This window comes from Chaetodon trifascialis, chromosome 21 (genome assembly GCF_039877785.1).
Source record: "Chaetodon trifascialis isolate fChaTrf1 chromosome 21, fChaTrf1.hap1, whole genome shotgun sequence".
In the NCBI taxonomy this organism is placed as follows: domain Eukaryota; kingdom Metazoa; phylum Chordata; class Actinopteri; order Chaetodontiformes; family Chaetodontidae; genus Chaetodon; species Chaetodon trifascialis.
The window spans coordinates 3,513,511-3,537,353 of NC_092076.1; the positions used below are offsets into that span (position 1 = coordinate 3,513,511).

At 45.2% G+C, this 23,843-nt stretch overlaps 1 protein-coding gene across 1 annotated transcript in view; it reads right to left on the bottom strand.

Annotated features, from left to right (window-relative positions):
- etv4 (ETS variant transcription factor 4) overlaps window positions 1-21,545 on the bottom strand; it is a 29,530-nt gene extending 7,985 nt beyond the window's left edge. The window contains exons 1-7 of the mRNA XM_070990342.1: window positions 21,363-21,545; window positions 20,694-20,784; window positions 20,448-20,495; window positions 15,447-15,500; window positions 2,088-2,217; window positions 942-1,124; window positions 124-539 (exon numbers count right to left, since the gene is read on the bottom strand). Coding sequence (XP_070846443.1) covers window positions 124-539; window positions 942-1,124; window positions 2,088-2,217; window positions 15,447-15,500; window positions 20,448-20,495; window positions 20,694-20,784; window positions 21,363-21,419 — 979 coding nt within the window. The 5' untranslated portion in view covers window positions 21,420-21,545. The remainder of the gene's footprint in view (window positions 1-123; window positions 540-941; window positions 1,125-2,087; window positions 2,218-15,446; window positions 15,501-20,447; window positions 20,496-20,693; window positions 20,785-21,362) is intronic.
- Between the last annotated feature and the right edge of the window lie 2,298 nt (window positions 21,546-23,843).

Below are 23,843 nucleotides of genomic sequence, written 5' to 3' on the forward strand. Positions count from 1 at the left end.
TGTGTGATGACTATTTTCACCATTTTCTGATCATTCACAGACTCCATAATCGCCCTCGTCCTCACACTGAAGTCTCACGTATGATCATTCTGAAGCACGCTGACATTCGTCTGCGTCACTCACCGGGTTCGTAGATGTAGTCTGTGGGCTCCTGCTTGACCATCATGTGGGCTGGTGGGAACCTGTGTGGGTGCGGGTGTGGATGTGGGTGTGGGTGGGGTTGAGGTGCGTGCCCGTGCCCGTGCGCCGGTCCGCTCCCGTGCCCGGACCCTGCCATGTGAGCCACCCGCTCATACAGCGGGTCCAGGTATTCTTGCTTAAAGCTCTGCTGCAGGTAGGGCATGCAGGGGTCAGAGTGCTGCCGATGATAACCTCCACCCCCGCCGCTGCCGCCTCCGCCCCCTGGCCCTCCACCCCCGCCTCCTCCAGCTGCACTGCCGCCATGTCCCGCTGGAGCAGATGGCATGCGCTGAAAAGCCTGCCCTGGTGGTGGGAACTGAGGGCACATGGGGTCTCCTGAAGGGCCCTGATACCTGGAACTGAGAGGTGAGACACAGCAGCTCATTACAGGAGCTTATATTGAAGAATTCTGCATCGGTTTTTACCAAATACGATCACATTTCTGCTCGTTTGTAAAGGCTATGACAACTTCATGGCACACTTCACTGTCAAGCTGCTGGATTAAATTTTTATATTGTACACAATTCATGCAATAGTTTTAAAAGTTCCAAATGCACTTTTTGTTCACATTTCCACTCTAAAACTTGTATAATTGTAGCTTATAGTTTAATTATGTAGAAATAATTTAATGTGTTGTGTACAATGCCTACAATTAAAATGTCACCCATTTGCAGACATTTGCTGCTCTGGTAAATGAGTTATTTGAAAGTCATGCATGTGGTAAAATGTCAGCTGCTGCCAAGACTTGCGTGGTGTGTCACCTGGTGTTGATGGGGTAACTGTTGCTGGGCAGTGGCTGGGAGGTGGCAGCAGGGTTCATGTAGCCAGCATCAGGCCGTCCGGCCGTAGCAGGTTTTGGGGAGTAATGCTGCTGCATAGGAGACATGGGGGTCCCTGGGCAGGAGGTCTTGGCTCCCCCTGCAGCCCTTTTCTGCTCATAGGCACTGGAAAACATGAACGCACTCATGAGGACGTGCACACATGCACATCACAACAGGGTTGCAGTGGGGAAGGGTGCTAGTTGTAGTATGTTTTCCGTCAATACAACAAACAGAACTAATGGTGGGGGGGTTTGGTGGTCAATAACGAGTGGTCAGTGTTTCAGCTGAGCTCACTAATGCAGGACAGCTGACCGTCGCTGGGCCACTGGACGAGGAGAACTGTTGTTACTGAGAATGGTAAAATAAAGTTATTGATTCATTTATTCTGCCCTCGGTAATAAAAGATGTCAGTAAATATAAAGAGAGACAATAAATCAACTTATGTTTCAGTTCTCTAATAAAATTTAAGAATTGCTCCAAATATGTTAGAGCTAAAAAAAAAAAAAGCTGGGAGGAAGCTGCTGCAGACAAGATGTCAGAGGAGGAAATGACAAGTGTCTTCTTTGCTCTTATCTCAGAACAGAGAGAAAGAAGATGAGAGAAGAAAAAAAATGATGCAAAGTAAATTAGACTGCAGTGTTAATCGTAATAACACACCAGTGTAACACTCGGTGGCTCTGCCCAAATCACCGAAAGGCACATTTTCTCACTTATCTTACCAGTATTTAGACATAGATGTAGATGATTTTGGTTTTATTTGTTTTGAGATATCTGCCTCTGAGATGTCTGCCGTCGCTTCAGTGCGTTGAACGGTTTTGTTTGTGGTGCCCAAAGTGTTGTGCTATCGACAATGGACAGCTTACCACTGAGGAACTAGTCCCTGAAAACTGCTATCAGCATGTTCTGTGGATTAATCAGCGCAACAGCGACACTGTTTTACATTTTCAGCGCTGTGAGCAACATCAACAGCAACAACATCAGCAACACCCCCTTCAACTTCATTATACTGTTTTGCAATTTGGGTGCGCTGCTCCTTTTAAAACACTGTGAGGCTCTATTAAAGACCAACAACACATCCTGAGGTACCTGGCATAAAGGCACTGCTCTCCACTGGGGTAGCTGAAGCTCTGCTTGTGGCTACAGGACTGGCTGGGGTCGGAGCCCGGGCTCTGCGGTTCCTTCTTGATAGTGACTGGAGGGCTGTGAAATGCCACCGCTACAAGAGAAGAAAACAGAGATGAGGGTTGACACACACACACACACACACACACACACACACACACACACGGCATGATTTGTGTATTCTTTTCTCGCTCGGCCCTGCCCCGATACTACTGTCGTTAAGCTCAAAGGCAACAGCAAATACTTCTGTCTGCACAGGAATCTCTTTTACGTGCCAGCCAAAATGCTTAAGTGACTGTCAACTGCAAAACACAAGGCAGCAGGCATACGCGTATAAACACACACATACTGAGGAGGACAGGCGCACAAAAACACACACGCTCACACACGACCGCATTCCAGCAGTCATTTGGAAGCCCAGAGTGTCCTCGCCCACTTTTCTTCGCTCTTCCAGACACAACAGCAGCCAAAACTTCCTCTTAAAGCTAAACAACGCTACAGGCCAGAGAGACGTCTGCGGACGGATGAGAGCAAATGTCACACCTCTGTTAGAGCGGCATGTACACGGATTCTGCATCTCGCCATTCTTTGCTATTGGCATCCAGATGCTGGCCGTAGCTTGCTTTTTGTAAGAGGGTCACAAAAAAGCAGGATGATAACCTGATAGTGCCACATATTCCCTCAACGTCCAAAATATTTAACGTTTCTGCCATTAAATGTTTCCCCAAAGGCATCCGCTCAATCTGCTGCACACCAAACTGTCTATCAAGCAGGACTGCTGGAGGGGACCTTTGCCTCGATGGCCACAGAAACCACCCAAAGTGGAGCTTCAAACTGTGCCGAGGGCTTGTGTTTATTATGTGAGGGGAGGTTTTCACCCGGAGAACTGTACAGGATGTTTTTCTGGTCCCGACAGGGTAAACAGCAGCAGCTGTGCACTTCCAGCTGGGGAGGCCTGTATTTATGTGTGTGCATGAGTATGAGAGTGCACGTTTGTGTGTGTGTGTGTGTATTAGCAATCACGGCCCATCTGTATCTATGTGTGTGCTCGTGAAAGTGTGTGTGTGTGTGTGTGTGTGTGTGTGTGCGCGCGCAGTGGGTGTGGAGCTGACGGAGCAGGCCACACTGAAAGCTCAGCCCAGGTAATTACATACTGTCGTCCATTCACAAAAAAAAGGAGGAGAAAGACGTCTGGCTGACTGAGGAAGGCCAGAGATGGCTGCTCCTCTGAGGCGAGGCTGAAAGTGAAAAAGCAAAGGAGGAAGAATGGAGTGAACAAAAAGTGGGAAAAGATTACAGTGACTTAAACCACGCACAGCCTCGAGGATCTGCAGGCTGAAAGTTGTTTAAAAACCGTTCTTGGGATGACAAAAAGATTAAAGATTAACTCAAAAACAAAACTGTGATAATCTATGAACCGTTTAAATCACTTAAAAGCTAAAGATACCAAACATTCACTTGATTGCTGCTTCGCAAAAGTGAGGATTTGTTGTTTTTTCTGATTTATGTGATTGTAAATTTTGAGATTTTGATCAGGGAAACTAAAATCTCTTTGAAATTTTGATGGCCGTTTTTTAAAATCTTCTTTAGTAAGTAGTGATGACTGTGGGATCAAACGGCCACGCCTACATAATCTTGTGAGCTAAAAGAAAAGAATTAAAACATTAAGATTCTTGTGCATTTCTGCTTTGAAAAGGTTCCTTCCTGTCGCCGCGCAGGTGTTTATTTCACCTGCACCTGTTTTCCTGAGTCAGAATGGGAACATGTTTAAAATGAGTCCAACTATCAAACAGCACTGCTCATCATCATAACCTCCCTATTTTTGGTCTGTACTCACTCTCCCATGGCAGGCAGGCAGGTGAGGAAGTGTTGGCTTTAGGGGAGGATCAACAGGATTAGAGAGCATTTACCCAGATTTCCCAGACAGACACGATGGGATTCCAGCCTCCTCTAAGTCTCCGGCAGCTCGTCTGCTACTACACAGAGGGTGGCACATGACTGCCGCTCTAATAATACTAGTGTGTTTGTCTATTGACATTCCCCCCTTTCTCTTCCATGGTCATGAACTGCAAACAATCCTCAGAGAGTATACACAAGTCCAGTCGCAGTGCAGCCAAGTAGAGCCACTAATGCGATTGGCAGGAATGCTGCCCTTGATGTGGCTCTCGGTTTATGAGGATGTTCCATTTGAAACAGTCCGGCCCGGGAACGGCGTCAGCTGTAGATGGAGGGCTCTGTGTGTGTGTGTGTGTTTGAGCTATCAGTGTGTGACCTCTATGAAATATTAATTAATCTCACAAATGAGCATCAGAGAGCTTTTTTTGTGTTTGCGCACTTGCCTGTGATTGCTGTTGCTGTGTGTTTGCGTCGCATGCGTTTCCAATTAGATGGAGGTGGTTGATGTTCTGATTCACAATACACCAATTTATAAAGCTAAGGATCAAAGAGTTGAATAGAAAATTGAAAAATGCGACATACTTAGATGCTTCGAGCGTTGTGATTTTGATTAGGAAACAAATTTGAACAAGATTTGGATGCTGCAGCCATGAACGCAGCTTTGTGAGGCTGTACTTCAGCTAACACGCCAATGTTTAGTTGACTTTGTTCAACATCTTAGTGTGCTAGCATGATAACATGCTCACGATGACAATGCTAACAAGCTGATGTTTAGCAGGTATAACATTGACTCTGTTCAACGTCTTAGTGTGCTAGCATGCTAAAATGCTCAGAATGACAATGCTAACATGCTGATGTTTAGCTGGTTTAACATTGACCATGTTCACCATCTTAGTATGCTAGCATGGTAACATCAGCTAATTAGCACTAAACACAAAGTGCAGCTGAGGCTGGTGTTAATGCTATTGAAAGTATTTGGTCAAAAAACAAAGTCAGAGAAAGTTTGGGGATTGCCAAAAATACAGTTCCTCCTTGGGGGGGCGTGAATATCCAAATCAAATTTCATGGCAATCCGTCATCTAGTTGTTGAGATATAGGCAAAAGCAATGGACCAACATCGCCATCCCTAAATCCTAAAAAACATAATTCGGGAATTAATCTAACATGCAGTTCCAAAAATAGTCCTTAAATTAAAACAAACTCTGGTCTCCACCAACTATTACAAACTCTCTGGCATATTACAGTAAATCTCCTTGTCCAGATGATGTCAAATTTGCTGCTAAAGTTTATAAGGTGGTGGCAGTTTTGTAAACGGATCCAGGGAGAGTTATGTTCTTCAGGTTCCCTTCTCTTCCTGCTTTTATTTGGGGCAAAATGACCTCCTCTAACTGCTTTGTTAAATGTTACATCACCCTTTCGCAGAGATCCTCATATTTCATTGTTTCTTTCTACACCGAGGGGGGAGGGTCGGGTCGTGAACTGAAGCTCAGAGTGAGGAACCTGAAAGGTGTTTAGAAGTGAAAAGACAGATACAATACACAATAGCTGTTGCCTTTTAAAACAGACCATTTTGAGATAGTGCAGAAGTATAGTAAAGTATAGATGTGAGTATTTACGTCTGCACCTCGGTGTGCACTCGCCCCTCCAGCAGATTCCCAGCACCTCCTGAACTGATAAGGTCAAAGGGTTCTTCCTCACTTCAAACTTGTTGCATCTCCTCCTTCCTTATTATTTGGTATTCTTTACCATCTCCCATTCACTTCCTTCTCTGAGCTCTAGGTATAGAGATGACCCCCAGCTAAAGGCGGGTGGAGGTGGACTTTTACATATGTAAATGTAGGGTCTTAGAGGGGGAGGATGCAGGGTGAAAGGTGATGGTCATGGTTGAGTGCTTTAGGAAGTAGAGGGATCATTACATGGGGGGGTCCCATTCAACAGACACCCACCACAAACAAATCGCAGGAGCAGGGATGTCACCCGCCCCACACACACACACTCACATACACTCTCTCTGCACAATGGGCCCCTCAGCTGAGCCATACGGAGGTGGTGCGGACCATGTCGGGAAGCACTATTGGATTCCTGTGGGATTCCTAAAAAACACAAACAGCGCTGACCGAGAGATTTACTATTAGAGCTTGTGCAAAAAAATTTGGTTTGTACATAAATAAGGATTGTGGAGATATATTAAGACTGCAGCGTTACAAATTTCATTAATCCACCTTCAAAATCTACAATTTTGACACCTTTTGTTAGAATCTATACAAAATCAGGGGATTAAACTCTAATGCATACCAAACGTTCAATATCACTTGTGAAGGAGCTGTTTGACGAGACCTCGCTATGAACTCCCCCATCTTATTTTAGACTGAGTATTTCCTACCATTAAAGGCCCTAGCGTAGGGAAATCCAGTTTGAAGACAGCAGTGGATCTGGAGAGTCTTACATTGGATGTTTATGGGCGACTTGGCCAAGTCTTAAGCCTCTGGAAGTCTGTAGGACATGACAGCCTCGTTCACAATAACTCACTGGACATCAGTCCCAGTGTCAAACAGGGTGACTGGAGCTTGCTAAACTGAGGAACATGTGAGCGTAGCGTAAATATACACTTAATGGGTCCAATCATACAAATACAACTCAAGTCTTACTCTTAGAGGATCCATTGCAGGGCTATCTGGAGATCTGGTTCCTATCCCACATGATATGTGGCGGCGCAAGCGGCACGAGGCCTCAGTATGCTGCACACTAAAAGCAAGCTGGCTACACCTGGTTCTCTCCCTGTATGTGGTGACGGATCAATAAGAACAAGGATGCCAATTATGCCACAATGGTTTTAAAGGTTAAAAAGGAAGCTATTGATTCACATGGGTTGCAAATGACATTAGCTGCTTAGCTGAAAACGTGGTGGTGAGAGGGAGGCGTAAGAGGGACAACCAACAGCGTAATTTTAAAGTATTTGACAGTCAAAACATGCATTATAAATTAGATATAACCTATACTTTCATGGTCATTTTTAAGTTCTGTACACAGGTTTTGACTTCTCACACTAAGTTATCTTCTTGCCGTGAGATGAATCTGATTGTAGGTCTTGTACAGATGAGGAGAATGAATATTTGAATATGATATTTATATATAACTATACATTACATAATTACAGCAAGTTCAAATCAAGCTTAATGTAGGTTAAAGTAATTCAGTTAAAAGTTAATAGCAAAAGTAGCCTCACAACACAAAAAGCCTAAATTCCACCTTCATAAGAAGCTAAAATTGCAGTTAACAGCTAGCTAGGCTACTTAGCTAGCCAACCTTTTCAGTTGACTAGCTAAGTAGCTAAGTTGGTGTTCCTTCTCAATGGTACTTTACATATGATATAAAACTGGATGATAAAAAATGTTCATCAAAATTACTATTTTTCAGTAACAGGAAAAAACTAATGAGAAAACAACATTTAGTTTTGGCTGAAGCTAACTGTGGCTAATTCACAAGCTAGTTTATAGCTGGTTTGCTACCTTTGTAAAGTTGCACAAGTCACACAAATGAAATTTTTTAACATATCTAAGGGGCGTCAAGGACCACACAACATTGTCTACCCACTCTTTTTTTGACCTAATATACGTTACTTCACTACATTTTAAATGTTTTTACTCCTCCACATTTATTTTGACAGCTTTAGTTTGAAACTACTTCGCAGAGTCAGACAATTAATACAAAAGCTAATCAATTAATATTATAACGTATTTCTGCCACCCAGCAGTAGGCACTATAGTTAAATATAGTTAAATAGCAGTTACAAAGGCCAATCACACAATGATGCATAGTTGTAATACAAAAATACAACATATATTATTTTGAAATGCATTCTGACTTTTGGTACTTTGAGCATTTTAATATTAATATTTTTGTAGTAGTAGTAGTAGTTCTGAATGCAGGACTTTTACTTGTAAGTATTTCTACACTATGGTACTTTTATTTAAGTAAGAGATCTGAATACTACTTACACACACCATTATTATACATTTTTAGATTTCATATGGTTTAACAAATGTCAGAAAGTCAGATTCTGGTCTGCTCGATTTTGACCACATATGTATTTTCTGTGTTTTGGCTTTGTGGGTTATAGTTCAATGGAAAAATCCTGTGCAAGAGCGAGTGAGAAAGAGAAACAGAGGGCGAGAGAGGGAAGGGAAGCGAGGCGGTACAATATGATCCAGACCGTTTCGACTGCAGATTGTATCCAGTCATTCCACTGATGCATGGAAACATGTGCTGGACATGTGTGTGTGTGCCTCTCAGGTCACTGCACAATCAGGAAGATACAGAGAGAAAAGCAGCCCGGCCAGCACTGACAAACTCATCTTCATCTCTGAGAGCCAACGGGCCCAAGAGTGGCTTCAGTATCTGTCTGCTCAGGGAGCCCAGGAGTGTTGGATCCATTAGTGTCCGCTCTATCTGATTTACAGGTCGTCCTCTCTCATCTGATAATGCTTCAGCCTCCTTGAATATTTAAAGAATGGTTGTCAGATACCTGCCAAACAAGCCTAACGAGATTGATGGAAAGTACAATGGTATCAGTGAAACAGCTGATTGGCCGGGACGGCCCTGTGGCCCTTCTCACAAACTTTATTTTATTTACTTATTTAGTTATTGTTTGGTCGTTAAAACCGTTTTTTTTGGTGCATCATGTTGCGTTGGCCAACAGGATGTAGACCCATCATGAGAAAGGCAGTAGCACAGCAAGTTTTTGCAGACTTAAAGGTTTCACTTCCCTTTTGTCAACTGGAAATAGATGGCAGCATCTGTCTGCGGCGATGGGAATGTTCTCGTCTGAACACTCAGCTTTTTTCTCAATGAACTCTCGATCCGTCAGCGCTGGTATGAGATATCAACCATGGACAAAGAGCCCTAATTTACTCCAGTTAGGGTGCTGTAAATAATTGCTCTGTTTTTCCAGAAGAGATGGATATTCAGCCTGAGCAGGGACGTGATTGAGGGGAACATAAAAAATGGTTTGAGCGAAGGAAAATGTCCAAGTCCTAGTAAGAGTTTACAGTATATTTACACAACCACGGCATCGGAAAAGGGAAAAAACGCACTCAAAATATATTAATACTTTTCATATTTCCATGGTCTTGGCAGCATCGAGGGATCGCAATTTTAATCGGTAAATGTTCTGACATCTCACGTTTTCCCTATTGTCCACTTGACTTTCAATTGTGCCGCGTTGGCTTTTTATAAATGGCCATTGACCAGTCATAAATCTCGCTGCTCCACTGCTGTTTAGTGGACCCGATACAATACATCCCTGTCCCGGGACATGTGCTGCGAGAGGGACAGCCCGTCACAGGCGAGGGCTGGATGTAATTAATCTGGCAAAATATTGACTCCTCACTCTCAATCCCTCAGCCCCCAATATAGCTGTCCCCTCTTAATGTTTAATGTAGCGATCGATCCACCCCCACACTGTTACTGAAATGATATAATGAGCTCCCACCGCCCACCGGGGTATCGTGGATGCGAGGGAGGGGTGGGTTTCATTTATTTGTTCGCCCATGTGGCAGCGCATGCCTGTACGTGTGTTTGGAGCTGCTGTTTCCAGGCCTTATCAGAGGGAGATAACACACAGAAAGGCCGGGACACCTTGTGTGAAATTATCAGCACACATGCCACATCCACAGTTCTTCCCGCTCTTCTCGCAACCCCCCCTCAGTTCCTGATCAGGATCTCGACCGTAATGCTTCACGGCACGTTTGACCCCCTCTTACCCCTCTCCTTCCCCTATCTGCCTTCATGCTGATTTATCTGCGCTTTATCTTTATCAAGTCATCTATCAACCCTCTCCATCTCCTCCGACCGCTCTCCTGGATCAGCGTGGATCGATACGGCCGTACGCTGGCTCTCAGCTCGCTCCACACACCTACTGGCCTGTGTCAGCAGGTTATATAGGTCCACCCCCTGCAGCCACCTCCTCCACCCGTGTGTGGTGGTGTGTTGATGTGTGCACATGGCAGGCATTTGTGAGTGGAAAACAGATCAGAGTGTGAATGCTGGCTAAGAGACGACAGCAGAAGCATCTCCTGAAGGATACTCTGCTTTGTTAGAAGTTGGGTTTCATTTACATTTTGACCAGGACGATCACTTCATACTCTCTACTTTGTAAATGATTAGATATAACAACCCATAGGGTGCAAGAAACACAAGCAGTTAGATGGTCAGAAAGGTTAAAGGTTGGGGTTGAAACCACGTGGTTCGTACGAGGTGTCACAGCTGAAGGCAAAAGTGTTCATAGCTGTTGTGCACAGGTTGAAAATCCTGTCACGCCAGAAACAATCATTGTTCAAACGAGGAGAATAAACAGTGACAGAAGTTACGCAAAACAGCTCAAATCCTGCTGACTTAATCACCTCTGCACTCCTGGCCTGAAGTGCCTTTGTCAAACTGTTGGTTTCAGAAGCAAAAGTTCACCCAAAGCATTTTATTTGGATTCAAACCAACGTGAACACACCCCATGTTACACCAATACGGTGAGTCAAAACCGAGCTGAGGCCTGTCTATAAACTGTGATGGATGTTGAAATGGACAGTTTGGATCATAATCTGCCTTTTTTTCTCTTCCACATAGGCTTGGTTCACATCTCCAGACCTCGCCAACGAGGTGAGTACACTCTCATTATTGTCCATATGAATGACGGCCAAAACTAGACTGTGATAAACTGGGATTGTCCATCAAGAGACAAGATGTCCAAACCGGAATCCATCACTGCTGTGTATGCACAGCTGACACACTCCCAGTGTCTTCTTATTAATGACTGCTTCAAGTTCAACTACTGTTATTTTTACGGCCTCGCCCGTCTCTTTCGCAGCATCTGTTCCTCTCTTTGGTCTCCGCTCGCTTTCGAAAAGAGGAAACATTCCAGCTGCAGAGAGCCGAGCCGGCATAGAAATGTACAGGCACGCATGAGCGTCGCGAGGACGCAGCAGCGCGCACACACAAACACTCTTTTCCTTCCACACACACCTCCCCTCACTCCCCTGTAATAAAACACACACTGCCGTCCATTCACAAAGCTATGCTGCTGACACTCGGGCTGTGCTGCCTGGCTCAAATCCCCGCGGCCTCCTGGCTTTGACAGGGCTGTTCTGAATCAACACGCGGAGGTACGGCTTTTACTCCCCCACTGGAAGCTGTTAAACGCCTATTACTCTCCATGCTTGGCCTTTACAAACCCATTTTCATTGGATTTGATTGACTAAATGTGGCTAGATAATGTTGTAAGCCAGCGCTAAGTGTTAAGTCCTTTTTTTAGGAGCCGAACCCAAAATAAATTCAACTGAAATGCTTTAAAATTTGAGATGTGACTGCAATTACAGCAAAGAAGAAAAAAAAAAAGATAAGACTGGAGACACACACGCCAAAAACAAAAAGCTTAAATCTGGAGAAAATGTAGCCGGATGAAGGCTGACAGAAAAATGAGCTCTCTACCTCTCATAGGTGTTGTTAGCGGTGGAGCAACGTCCCCCAATGTCATGAATGAAGGTTCACTCCCCTGAACTCAATCTGCTGCCTCAGCCAGTCTTTCACAACCAACCCATTCATAAAACTGCAGGGCTGAAGTTTGTGTGTGTGTGTGCGCGCGTGTGTGCGTTCACCAGGCCAAGTGTGTTTATGTGTGCGCATGAGTAAGTGGATGAGAGGCTGTCAAAAGAAATCATCTCTCCACATGAGAGAAATCAACCATTTTACTAAAAGCAAAACAAAACAGCGGCGAGAACGCAGGGCCGGCCTCCCCGGAGCGAGGAGGCGCGCGGCGTCCGTGCACGTCTGGCAGGCACCTGGCTGTTTTTGCGCACTTTGTTGCATAGCAGCTGTATTTTGGAAAGTGGAGAACACTGAGCTGCATGTTTCTCTTTTGGGGAGAGAGGGAGTCGGGGAGGGAGGGGCTCCGCTCGCCATCGGCCCATGCTCCAAACAGGGCCTGATTGGGCCAGTTCTGATCCAGGAAAACAACCCAAACAAGAGGAAGGCTGTGAATTCATGACAAAGCAGAACACACAGAGGCAGAGAGACGCACTGCTGGGAGGATTTGCTTGGAGCGGAGTTACTGGAGCTTTTCTTTGTGCTGCTTTTCTTTTAATCTGCAGCTTTTTTCAGCATTAATTAATAATTTAAGTGTATTCTTAAGCATAAAAGCAGGCTGGTTTTCTTTGTCTGGTTATGAACTGAAAATCTTTGGGCTGTGGACAAATTATATATGAAGATTTGAGTAACATTTTCTGACTTTTAAAGTTAACCGTGCAGCCCTGCAGCATAATCTAGTATAACAGCAGAAAACCTTGCACATAAAGCATTAAAACACAAAATATAGAAATCATAAAGAGGATTCAGACTTTGGCAAAAGCTGCCATACTTTTCTTTTCCCTCTCTACTTCCTCTCCTCCGCTCTCTTCTTGCTTTCTCTCTGAAAAGCACTGTAACGGCATTCTATAGCCACAACTTCCCATATAATTACTGCAAGGCACAAAACTAAACAATCGTCCCACACAGCTCTGAAATCGCTGGATTAGTTCACATCTTGGAACACTCAGTGTGAGCGTAGAGAGACAGAGAGGTGGAGAGAAAAGGGAAAGGGGAGGGAAGGGTGTCCAGATTTTTAAATTCGACTTAGTTTGTACAGACACAGGAAGGGAGGGAGGGGTTTGGAGTATCCACTTGTAGAGGAGGGGGGTGTCAGAGAGGGGGAGATCTGTAGTACTGTAGGGCTTTTTTATGAATGAAGACCGAAGGAGAGAGCAGCCGAGGACTGAGGGAGAGCGGGGGGAGGGAGAGGCACACTTCCTCTTACGCACACAGGGAAGAAAATTTATGAATGGGTCACATCTCTCGAGCTGCTCCAAGTGTAAACAACATACTTGGACAAAGAAGAACGAGCTCTCGGCGCAGGCGATGCCTCGCTTAACGCTCCAGCTGAAGCCTCTCAGACTTTTTCGCCACAAAAAGTGAAGCAGTGACATGCACAGGCCGTATTAATGAGGTACGTGCACGATGAATTTGACTGACACCTCCGTGTGTTTGGTCCCCGCAGGCGGCAAACAGACAAAGGAGTCAGTCCGACAGGCCAGCGTCAGGCGAGGATAACCCCTGAAGGTGCTGTCAGCCCCCAAAACCAGACATCAATCCTCCTCTCCCCCTGATGAGCTGGAGGTTGACATCACCTCTTTTAAGACTTCCATGCATTCGGCAGTTCATTGGAAAAACTGCAATGCGCTGATATCACCAATTACCTTTAAGCACACACACAGGCAGGTCAGCAAGTACATAAAAGTTGCATGTTTGCATAACCTTCCCTCAATGGCAGCCTGCAGACAGAGCACGCTTGTTAGCTGCGAACTGAGGGAGAATGAACCAGATGAGATAGATTTACCAGATGTGCAGGTATTGCACAATCCCTCCTTCGCCCCCCCCCCTTCCCTAATCTAGCATTCCGCCATGTCCCAGTGCTTCGACGTCCTCTTCCTCTGCCGTTGCATCGGCTCCCTCTTTTCGCCAGCGCCACGCCCGTGCAGGTAACAACCTGACTCAGTAAACAACAATGTTTAATTTCAGCAGGGCGCCATTTTCAATGCAAGCCTCAATTATATTCCGGTCACCTGGGATTAGGCCTCTTTTTTTATGTGCTCGAGTTTCCAAAACAGGTGAGTCACCTGTTTTTTAAAGTACACCAGATGCTGAGAATGCCTTTAGTTCAGCATGGGAAAAGACGAGCCTTTGTATGTTTTAATGGGCCGCGCACAGCATTCAGAACAAGCACAAAGATGAATATATTTATAGTCGCTTGTCAGCTTCAATTTTTCAGATGTCGAAGCTGAATAGAGACGCTCGAACTGGACTCCGCGGCTATTGACTGCGACCAGCAGGGACGCTGTCTGTCAACGCGGGAGTGTCTCTGTGGCATTTAAGTGAGCTGCCCGTCAAACCGAAGCCCTCCTGACCCTGCAAATCATACCCTGGTCAACCGTTAGCTGAGGCCTGACAGCTGATTGGCTGACAGGTCAGGGGGTTAAGTAGACATGGCCTCTGCGTGCCCCGGGGTTCATCTGCACTTCCTCCTCCGCATTGTTGGCCAACACAGAGCGACAATGTTGCGCAGGGCATGTGTCACCGAGGGGCTGAGCGGCTGCGGCTCGGAGCTGCTTAAATCACATGATGTTTACACACAAAAGACACATGGGCTTCAACGAGAGGAAGCGCCTTTGAGCGGGACTGAGAGCTGTCACTTTTACTTTGGCTTCCTGCAGCTTCTCAGGAGGGAAACTCAAGGCCTTTTCAAGCACTTTCAAGGTACCTTCCAAACTCCGGAAGCCTCTCTCATCACATCTAAAGTCCTACATGCCCACAGCGACCAATGTTTACTGCCACTTTGTTTATTTTACCAGCTGTTCACGTTAACTTTGTCTCTTTCGGTCATGATCACTTAATGCTAGCTAATTTCACTTCAAATATTAACAGATTTGTGGTTTAAAGGGGTGATTATGTAGATGAAACAGCTTTTTCTGAGAATATTCAAATTAAAGCAACATCAAAAGCTGTTAAAATAAACGCGCCCTCTCCAAACTTTCCAGGACTTGTACAAACCCTGATGAGATTATTCTCGAGGTGTTTCAAGCTCTCTTTTTGTTCCTGACCGTTTCAGCGTTGTTGCTAAAGATGGGGAAGCCTGCGGGGCGTTGAATGGGACAGAAAAAACTGTTTGCAGAGCGACACGTACTCCCACCCAGATCCTGAACAGCCATTGTTACGACACAGAACAAGAAAGGGAAAGTCATTCAAATAGCCGCTCAGTTGTGCAGCCCAGGAATTTGCTTTTCCATTTTACACCTTCCGATGTGCACAAAGGGCCATCTTTGTACCTGGGCCCTGAATAATTTTTTACTGGTTTCCTGGGCCGTACCCATTCAGCTTTTCAAAGGCATGCAAATGGATGACGGCAGCACATAATGCCGGCATCCAAATTCACTTCATGATGGCTCATTAGGCCGCCTGTTTCTGCACAGCTTTGTCTGGCAAAGAGATTACTGTAACATCAGCGGGTTACAGTATCCGCACCTAAGCCTCTGGTGGTTTCACAGCCCAAATCTGACCACCAGTTTCATCCTCACTTTCTCATGACATGCATACTTTAGCCGGAATTACACGAGCAGGCCAACTGACCAAATCAGAAAGACGGCTGAGACTGTCCATGCACAGCTCTGTATGTTGCATGACTCAATACCTGATTGAATAAACAATAAAAAAGAGATCTGATCTGTACAGCATATGGTCAGAAAATCAGATTTTTGGGGCATGTAAAAATCCACTTAACAGCGTGGGCACACATACAGAACATTTATACACATATTGAGAGGACAAAGAAACTGAAAGTGGGTTACTCACAGTTCTCAGAATGGAAATCAGGAACAAACTGCTCGTCACTGTCAGGAACCTGAGCTGAAATTAGAAGGAAAAAATCAGAACTTTAATATTATTATTATTATTACCATGGTTGTATTTTTGACCAAATCTGACCCTTTTCTGTCTCATTTCGTTCCTCATTCTGCTTTTTTTTCCTGCTCCCTGAAATGGGAAGCAGGGCCAGGCTGGGCTTCACGCAGGCGACCTTCACGTCACGATTATTGCAGCGTGTCTGCACTTTGCTCACATATTGATCAATGCACAAGAACGCGGGGCGCCTGAACGCCATCACAGAAGTTAACCTGCCGCCTCGTTTCACATAACATTTAATATTTCTGGGTAGCATCGACGTTTGACGGAAGCTGAGAGATTTCAGCCAATAAAAAATGCGTTGAACACACGCGTTGGCCTTTATATGGAGGCCCAAAGCGTTCAAAAATATAATCGTTAAATTATGAAATGAATCACTTCATATGAAGCTCGGCCTGTTATTACTTCTTCCTGCTTCTTCTCACGATGAAAAAGTTTATTGCAAGTCATTTAAATCAGCATTTTATTTCATAATATCCTTTTTCCACATTTCAAAACCCACTTTTCCCAAATTATCTAATGTCTATAAGTCAACCCACAGCCAAGTCGACGTCCAATCAGTAGATGGTAAAGACATTTCCGTCGTCTCCGTTAAGACATCCTAATCAAGTAGTAATTTCTCTCAATGACTCAAACAGTTCAAGATCTGTACAGCAGCGGTCAAGTTTACATTACCTGCCCTTAAACAATTTCCATTTCCACTGTAGAAAAAGAGACTAAACAGGCTGTTCTGGCTAAACAGGTGAGGATATCTGTCAAGCGGTGTGACAAAACAGCTTTTCACATTCGGCCGCTGTCCCAAAGTGTTGGGAACTCTTGTCTAACAAACTCAAAGTAGCCTGGACTTCATCTGCGGCGTAGATGAGGAATCAAGACCGAGGAAACCAGACGCAAACCAAGAGTGAAAGTGAAGGTTAAAGCCCCTCTTCAGCGTGAATTGATGTTTTCTACAGAGCATACTGCGTTTTGCTGTTAGGAAAAGTCAACATTTCATCCGAGATCATACGAGCTAAGAGACGTAAACGTGCACGGCAAGCGTCACAGAGACAAGCAGCTTACAATGATTTGTAAAAATAGACAGTCAATGCAGCGTTATGGTATGTGTGATATCTGCATGTGAAACATAATGAGCTGCAGTGGTGTCCAATTTCAGTGGCCTCCATTGGACGCTCTCTCATAATGAAACTCATCTAGGATCTAACTGAAAAAGCTCAGTCAGTGGTGCCAAGCCCAGGTGCAGCAGCGCCAGACAGACACTATTGTACAGCTTTTTTTTTTAGGAATCCAAACCCATTCACAATTGTCCTTTTGAGCTTTGGACATTGAGTCACACAAACAGGTTAGAAAAGCCCAAATTGTTCGACTGCCAACACCCTACAAGGGGTGAGGAGGTCAGATTCAGCCAGGGAGGCGAGAGCGCGCCGGCACTCTGTCCGCCTGCCGTTGAGTTAGCGACCTAACCCTGAACGTGGAGCAGAACCAGGTCTAGCAACCTCTTAGCCTGGCAGCGCTCCAGCTCCGCAAGGTTCTGGGGTTTTTTAAAGCGTTTCCATTGCCGGGACTCACACTTACGTCATGGCACAAGCTAACTGGTAGGGAAAAGTTGATGGTATCATTAAATATCATGGACTCAATCAGGGGCGTAATGGGCTACAAAATAAAGTGGCACCATGTTGACAGTATTTTGACAAAAGCCCCTCCATCCTGGCTTTTAAAAATAAATAATCAAACACATCTCTTGTATTTTCCCCCCAAAATGGACATTTGCACGACTCTGCACAACTAAACGTGATGGTAAGCTCACCCGAGAGCCCAAATCTGACCCAGAATTCAACCTAAAACAGCCTCTTCTCTCTCACTTCATCCAGCATTTCCAGACAATGATACACAACACAGAAAGCAAACCTCTGGAGAGGGACAGCAGCAGACACACAGGACAAAAAGAGGAAATAAGAAATTCAAATGCACTTTCTTGTCGTCACACTCCTCCTTCCTGTACAGAGGAAACCGGATGACGGCGTTTTGGAGCATGTTCAGATAAATGACATCGATTTCTTATACAACTCTGCATCCTGTGGATTACTATACCATAATAATATTACCCCCTTTTAACTTTTCAGACTTTCGCCCTCGGGGAGGAGAAATAAAGCTGCTGTGCGAGACAGAGCAGCAGCCAATATTTAGTTCTGCAGATCCAACAATCAATCATTTCCACTGGTTTCAACATGTCCAGAACGGAACACGCCGGACCTCACGAAGAGGAAAGAAACACGGACGATGAGCATCAAACATTATCGCAGCCCCGGTGTGCGCTGGTGCACTTTCCTGTGTGTGTGTGAGCGCGTGCGTGCGTATCTGATTTGTTTCCAGGAACACCTCGTCAGGGGCTTTGAGATGCAAGTCAGCACAAGAAGGAAAGTGTGTTTATACGAGCGCAGACGCATGTTCTCCCCGATGCTTCCAGGCACCTTGAATGACTTTTTTTTTTCTCTCAGTGGGAGATCCTGGGAGGAGCTAAGCAGCCTCAGTCATATAAACCTAAAGGCCAAAATGAGACAAGATGTGACAAGCTCCTGAACTCTCGCCACTCAGTACTTCACCCTTTCTGCCTGGCTTCCGCTCTCCTTTGGTAGAAAAAAAACAAAAACTCCCTCCAGCTACCCAGCTTTTACAATCTTGGTGAATCCCTCACAACTGCAATCAGTCATGATAAGGTCTTTAATTAATGCAACAGGAAAGGAGAGGTCTAAGTCGGGGAAGCTGAAAACAAGCCAGTACTTAGGGTTAAATAACACTTTGATAAAGTTACACTTCCATCTTTCTGCCCTGCTTTTTTTTTTTTCTTTTTTTGGGTCCTTGTGACTCAACAGTAAGCTGCCACCCAATTTGTAAATTCAGTAAATTAAATAAGGTCTCCTTTTTAAAGGCTGGTTCACCGAAAACATGCGCTCTCATTGCCCTGACAGCGGCGTCCAGCCATGCAGATAGTTTAGGTTTTTTTGCAAAGCTTTTGACACATGTGTGTCTGATTTCTACCAGAACAATGGAGGTGAATGGAAAATTTATCAATGACAACTTACATTTGAAACAGCTCAGCAGAGTCCCCTGCTACTGGCTGCTTTCACAGGGACTATTTTTTGGGCAAACTAATGTTTATGTCAAGCTAAATTCTGTCCACCTCCATTGTAGTGAGGCGGCTCATTTTTGGTGAACTGAACCTTTAAGGGTGGCCTTCATTGTGAAATCCCTGAATACAAACAGGCTCCAACTTTGAAGCGACACCCATTGTTGCACTTTTATTAGCTCTGGTGTCTTTGTCTGCGTGAGACGCTGCTGTGAGGTGAACTTGCTGGTTTTGACGCCGCATGAGAAAAGGTGAGAAAGCGAATGTGGAAAGAGCATTGTTCCCCATCTGCAGCCGCTGACGGGTAGCGGCTCGATTTAAATGTCTGGTTTTTGGGCAGACACGAGCGCTTCCAGGGTGTCTCTGAGTGGGACAGCCGGACCTCACTGCTTTGCTGGTCTGCATGGTCAAAATAAGCCCTGAGACTTTATATTTCTAAGTATGAGAAATTTCCCCTTCTCTAAAAATAACAGAGCGCCACACAAACATCTCTTAAAATTACACATTCTCCCTCTCCCACATTAAAAGGATCTAAAATCTATGACTAAGCGAATACTGCGAGACCCAAAATGTCTCCTGCTTCATGAAAAGTCCACTCTCAGGGGACGCTTCAACTCTCCACATCACACTTGCAGAAGTTGAACCATGATTTGTTTCCGAAGCAGTTGTGACGTCACAAAACTCAGATTGAAAGTGAGCACAGAGAAACGTCCCCCACCCCCCACCCCCCCACACACACCAGCAGCAGATAAATGTGAAAACAGCCTTCTGGTGTCAAACTGCACACGCATCCTTCTGCATACTGAACATTCAAGCGAAGCAACAATAAGAAAAACCTCCTTTTTCCTGCAGAGCGGGACTTTAAACTGCATTTGTCAGGCTGATGTAGTCCACATTAAATGTCAAAAATGAGTGGCATTTCCCTTTAAACCTCCACATCAAAGCACATCAAAGCAACTGACACAACGAAATTCACACCTCCTGGTGCAGCTCTCATTTTGGCTGGCAGCTTTAAGCACATTCAGGCCGGCTGTCCTGCCACTGTTGAGCTCCAGGACAGCACCGAAAACAGACAATGACTCACAGCTCGTGTTGTCTCCCTCCTTCGACATACAGTTTAATTACTCTATTAGGGTTCACATCATCATTGCGCTTATTAAGTCTACTAGCTGACAATTGCCTCTGAGTGGGCCTCATTTCATTGCTATGTGCCTTTGAGTGACACAAGCCAAACAGCCTGTTTGTTTGCATTGGCCGCTGGCTGGCACGCACGCTACATGCCAACATGGCCAAAATAGGACATGCTCAAAGCTAATAATGTCCTGTCTGTGTTCTCTCTGGCCTCTTTTTTTTGGTGTTGTATGGTTTATGAGCATGTGTGTTGCATCAGAAAGTTTTGGGCTCTCCAGTGAGACTCAGCTAAAGTAAGGAGGTCATTTTTTTTTTCAGCAAAGCCACAGTTTTATGAAAGCATTTCAGTAAAAGTGCATTAATAAGACTTTGTTGTGACGCCGTGGGACTGACAGAAAACCTCTCAGCAGCGAGCTTTCACAGAATTTGTGATTTTTATGATCGATTTAAAGCATGCGTAATTCCTTCAGAGCTGAATCACATTAAGAATTGGATGTATTCGTTGTATCTCTCAGGCCTCTGTGCTCACCAATCTTCCCAGACAGACACATCATCAAGCCTCCAGACTATCATTAATGTGGAAATCATCACAGAAAAGTACAAATTAAGAGGAAAAGCAGCCTGCAGGCAAATCTCACCTTCTGTGAGCCATGTCTCTTGGAGTTGGCTTAAATCCTGGAAGAGGTCTGAAGAGAAAGATAAAAAGAAAGAGTGTCTAATGAGCACACAGCAGAATGACAAGTCAGACTTACTAATGTGCCTTATCCTCATGATATTTAAACACAGCTCTCAGACTGACATCTCCTGGGGTTGATAGACCATGATGTAAACATGCGTCATGTAAAGAGACCAGAGGCCAAAACTGCGAGCTTCCACTACTGTACCTTCAGATTCCTGAGGGGGTAACTCTGTGTCCATGTACTTCCTTTTCGCTGCCATCAACAGTCTATTTAGGGGCCCATTTCCATGCGACTTCTGCAAAAAAACCCACAGATGTTAACAGAGGAGAATTGAGAAGCAGACTCCAGCAGGGCATTTCCAGCACATCAGTGTCAAAACAGCTACAGCCATGTTCAGTGTGGCGTGTGTGAGGTGAAGCAGCAGCCGCCACTTGGACGCGTTTGGGGAAGAAAAAAAAAGCAAATAAATAAAAATAACAAGAAGTAATCAGAATATTTTTAATGAGACACAAATGAGAGCCCGCTGCAGCTGTAGGTGAACAGAAAACAACATTTCTCAGGGGAAAAACAAACGCGCTGTTTGCGCCCGAAGAAAGTGACCATTTGGCGCACACTGACGCGCTGTTCAGCCGAAGCATCCCGCAGGAGAAACCCGCACACAAACACGCCTAAACGCGACGCTTCCTACGCGTTACTTTGTCGGGATTTTGCTGTGGTTTGAAGCGAAGTGAGAACTAGTTTTCCGCCGCGGACACGCAGCTGCTTCGGCTCAAAAGTCGTGCAGACGCGGCACGGACGGAGATGAAGCCCGGCGCGTAAAAACGGGCCAAAAAAACAAGCGTTGAAGTTACAGAAGAGTTCATCCATACGTACATTTGCTAAAGTGTAAGGCACTTGCTGGTCCAAATATCCATCCATCTTATAATCCATCCGTTAACCGTTTGTGGTCATTTAGGCTGAGTGGAGTGAGATCCACGCAGCCTGCAGGGAGAGGAGGGAGCGCTGCTTGTGAATGGAGCTGCGTGGAGGCTGCATGCATAATGAGCTCCATTCACAAAAAATGCCGAGGGGAAGTGATGGCGAGTGATTACCCAGCGGGCTGCTGCCCTCTTCACAAATCCCTTTTTTAATGTGTGTGTGTGTGCATGTGTGTGTGTGTGGCAGACAGCTCGCCACATTACCTTCAACTTTCAGGTAAAAGCACAAGCGACTATTTCCACATGTTTTTGCAGAATAAAGCGCTTTTGTTCGGCTTGTTTGTGGCGCTTTCTGGTTTAAAAACATGGCAGACGGAGCATGACGCGTGGAGAGGTCGCGAGGATTATTTAGTAGCCTGTTTCTCGGGCTTTTTGCCACGTCTGCCCGGACTGCCAGGCTCCTCTTTCTTTAGGAAAGAGTCCAGCGACGAAGCTGTGACGGGAAACAGATGTCGGCGTTTCGGTCGCGCGCAGCAGCAGAATTCAAACTTTAATTCGACGCAAAGTAACAGTTGGAGTGAGTTTGAGTGAGTTTTTGTGGAAGTGGGGTGACTTTTGAGCGCCAGCTGTGCTGTCATTTCCCTCACAGACGTGTTTTGGAGATATTAAGGAGCCTTCTTTTCTCGCTCGGGCCAGACGCGCTTCGTGATTGGTAGATTTCCTCTTTCAGGGGCTCGAATTTCTTGCCTTTGTCCGGATGAATACGCTGACTTATGAATGAAGTCTCGGTTCCCTCTCTGAGCCAATCAGAAGCCTGGCAGTCGGGATCCTAGCAACCGCGGGCGGAGCTTGCGCAGCCGCAGCCAATCAGCTCCCGGCAGACTGCGGGCTTTTATACTGGATTTTCCAGTTGTTTTTCATTCACAAAAAGAGAGAGGGAAAGTTAGAAAAAAAAAGTCCTGCCATTCATAAAAACCTGCCCTGGCATGAAAGTCCTCACATGTTTTTCTTCTTCGCTGTTTACCTCGTTTCATGTTTTTGCCTCGTGTGCTCCTGAAGAGCAGCGATCAGACAGCAGCTTCCTCTCTGCAGGAGCCCTGTACGTTAACATGAGCATCAAATCTGACGTAGATCAGCTCTGGAACATGCCTCCTCGCATTCTTGTGGTTTTTAAGTCTACAGCACACGAAAACCGCAGGATTTAAAGTCGTCCACGAAGCTTTGTACACAAGACCAACTGAACGCTGAAGAGCTCGCTGCTTATTGAAGCTTAACTGCCAAACTGAAGCCACAAAGGTTGTTTTTTCTAAGAGTAGGAAGCCAGGAGACAGGAAGCGAAGTTCTGATGGGATTTGAGCTTTAGTTTCAGTGGTGATTGAGATTCAGAGGCGTAACAATAAGCAGTTTAAGAGCACACACACACGCTCCTCTTCCTCCTCATCCGATTCAATCTCCATAACAGGTGATACTGTACATGTTATTTCCTGTTTAATGATGTTTAGATGTACATTTAGATATACACAACAGGCTATAAATATTCCATCAGCCCTGCTCTGCACAGGCTGGAGGACATTACACGAGTAAACATGGTTGTTTTAGGAGGTGCCTTATTCAATTTGAGCCACTCTGTAAACTCCTCTCCAGACATATAGGCTAAGACAGTGAATCTGAAAGCGTCACATGTATGAAAAGCATTTCTTTCTTTCCAAGAATCCCTCAACAACAAACATTTAGAAACAATTAGATGGCCTGTGGCCTCACCTGTGACGGGGAGGCCACAGGCCAAAAAGGTTGGGAACACCTGGATTTCTGTCTAATGTGAAGTGAACGGTAGATGAAATGGGTTTGTGGTGATGGCTACACTCCTGTTTCCATCACCATTAGCTCATTTGCTCTCAGACATTAAAGCAAAACTAAACATTGTTCTGTTGTTACCCACAAAAACCCACATGTGACTTCAAAGCGCGTAAACATTGGACACAGAATTTTCCATTGTTTTAAGTGAAATAACATTTTTTAGCCACGCTAGCGGCACGGCTGCAGGGACGGGGATGATGGTCCTGGCTGAAATCTCTCAACCGCTATTAAATGTACCATAACATTTTGTGCAGATGTTCACAGTACCCAGAGGGTGAAACCTGACGATTGTTCCTCTAGCGCCACCAGCAGGTCAAAAAAATCACTTCATGGTTTGTACAGAAAATCCTTTGATGTTTCTGAGGTTCACGTTTGCGGGTTTTGAGTGAATTAATACAAGTTGGAACAAAACTAGAATGCAGTCACTAACAAACGAAATGTGTTTGTCGACAGTAAGTCGTATTAATCTCCTTCATCCAACCATGTGCTCACAGAGTGGTGAACCCCGCTCCATCCTCGCTGTGAACGGCTGAGCCTTTCCAGGATGCCCCTTTCACACCCAATCATGACACTATCACCT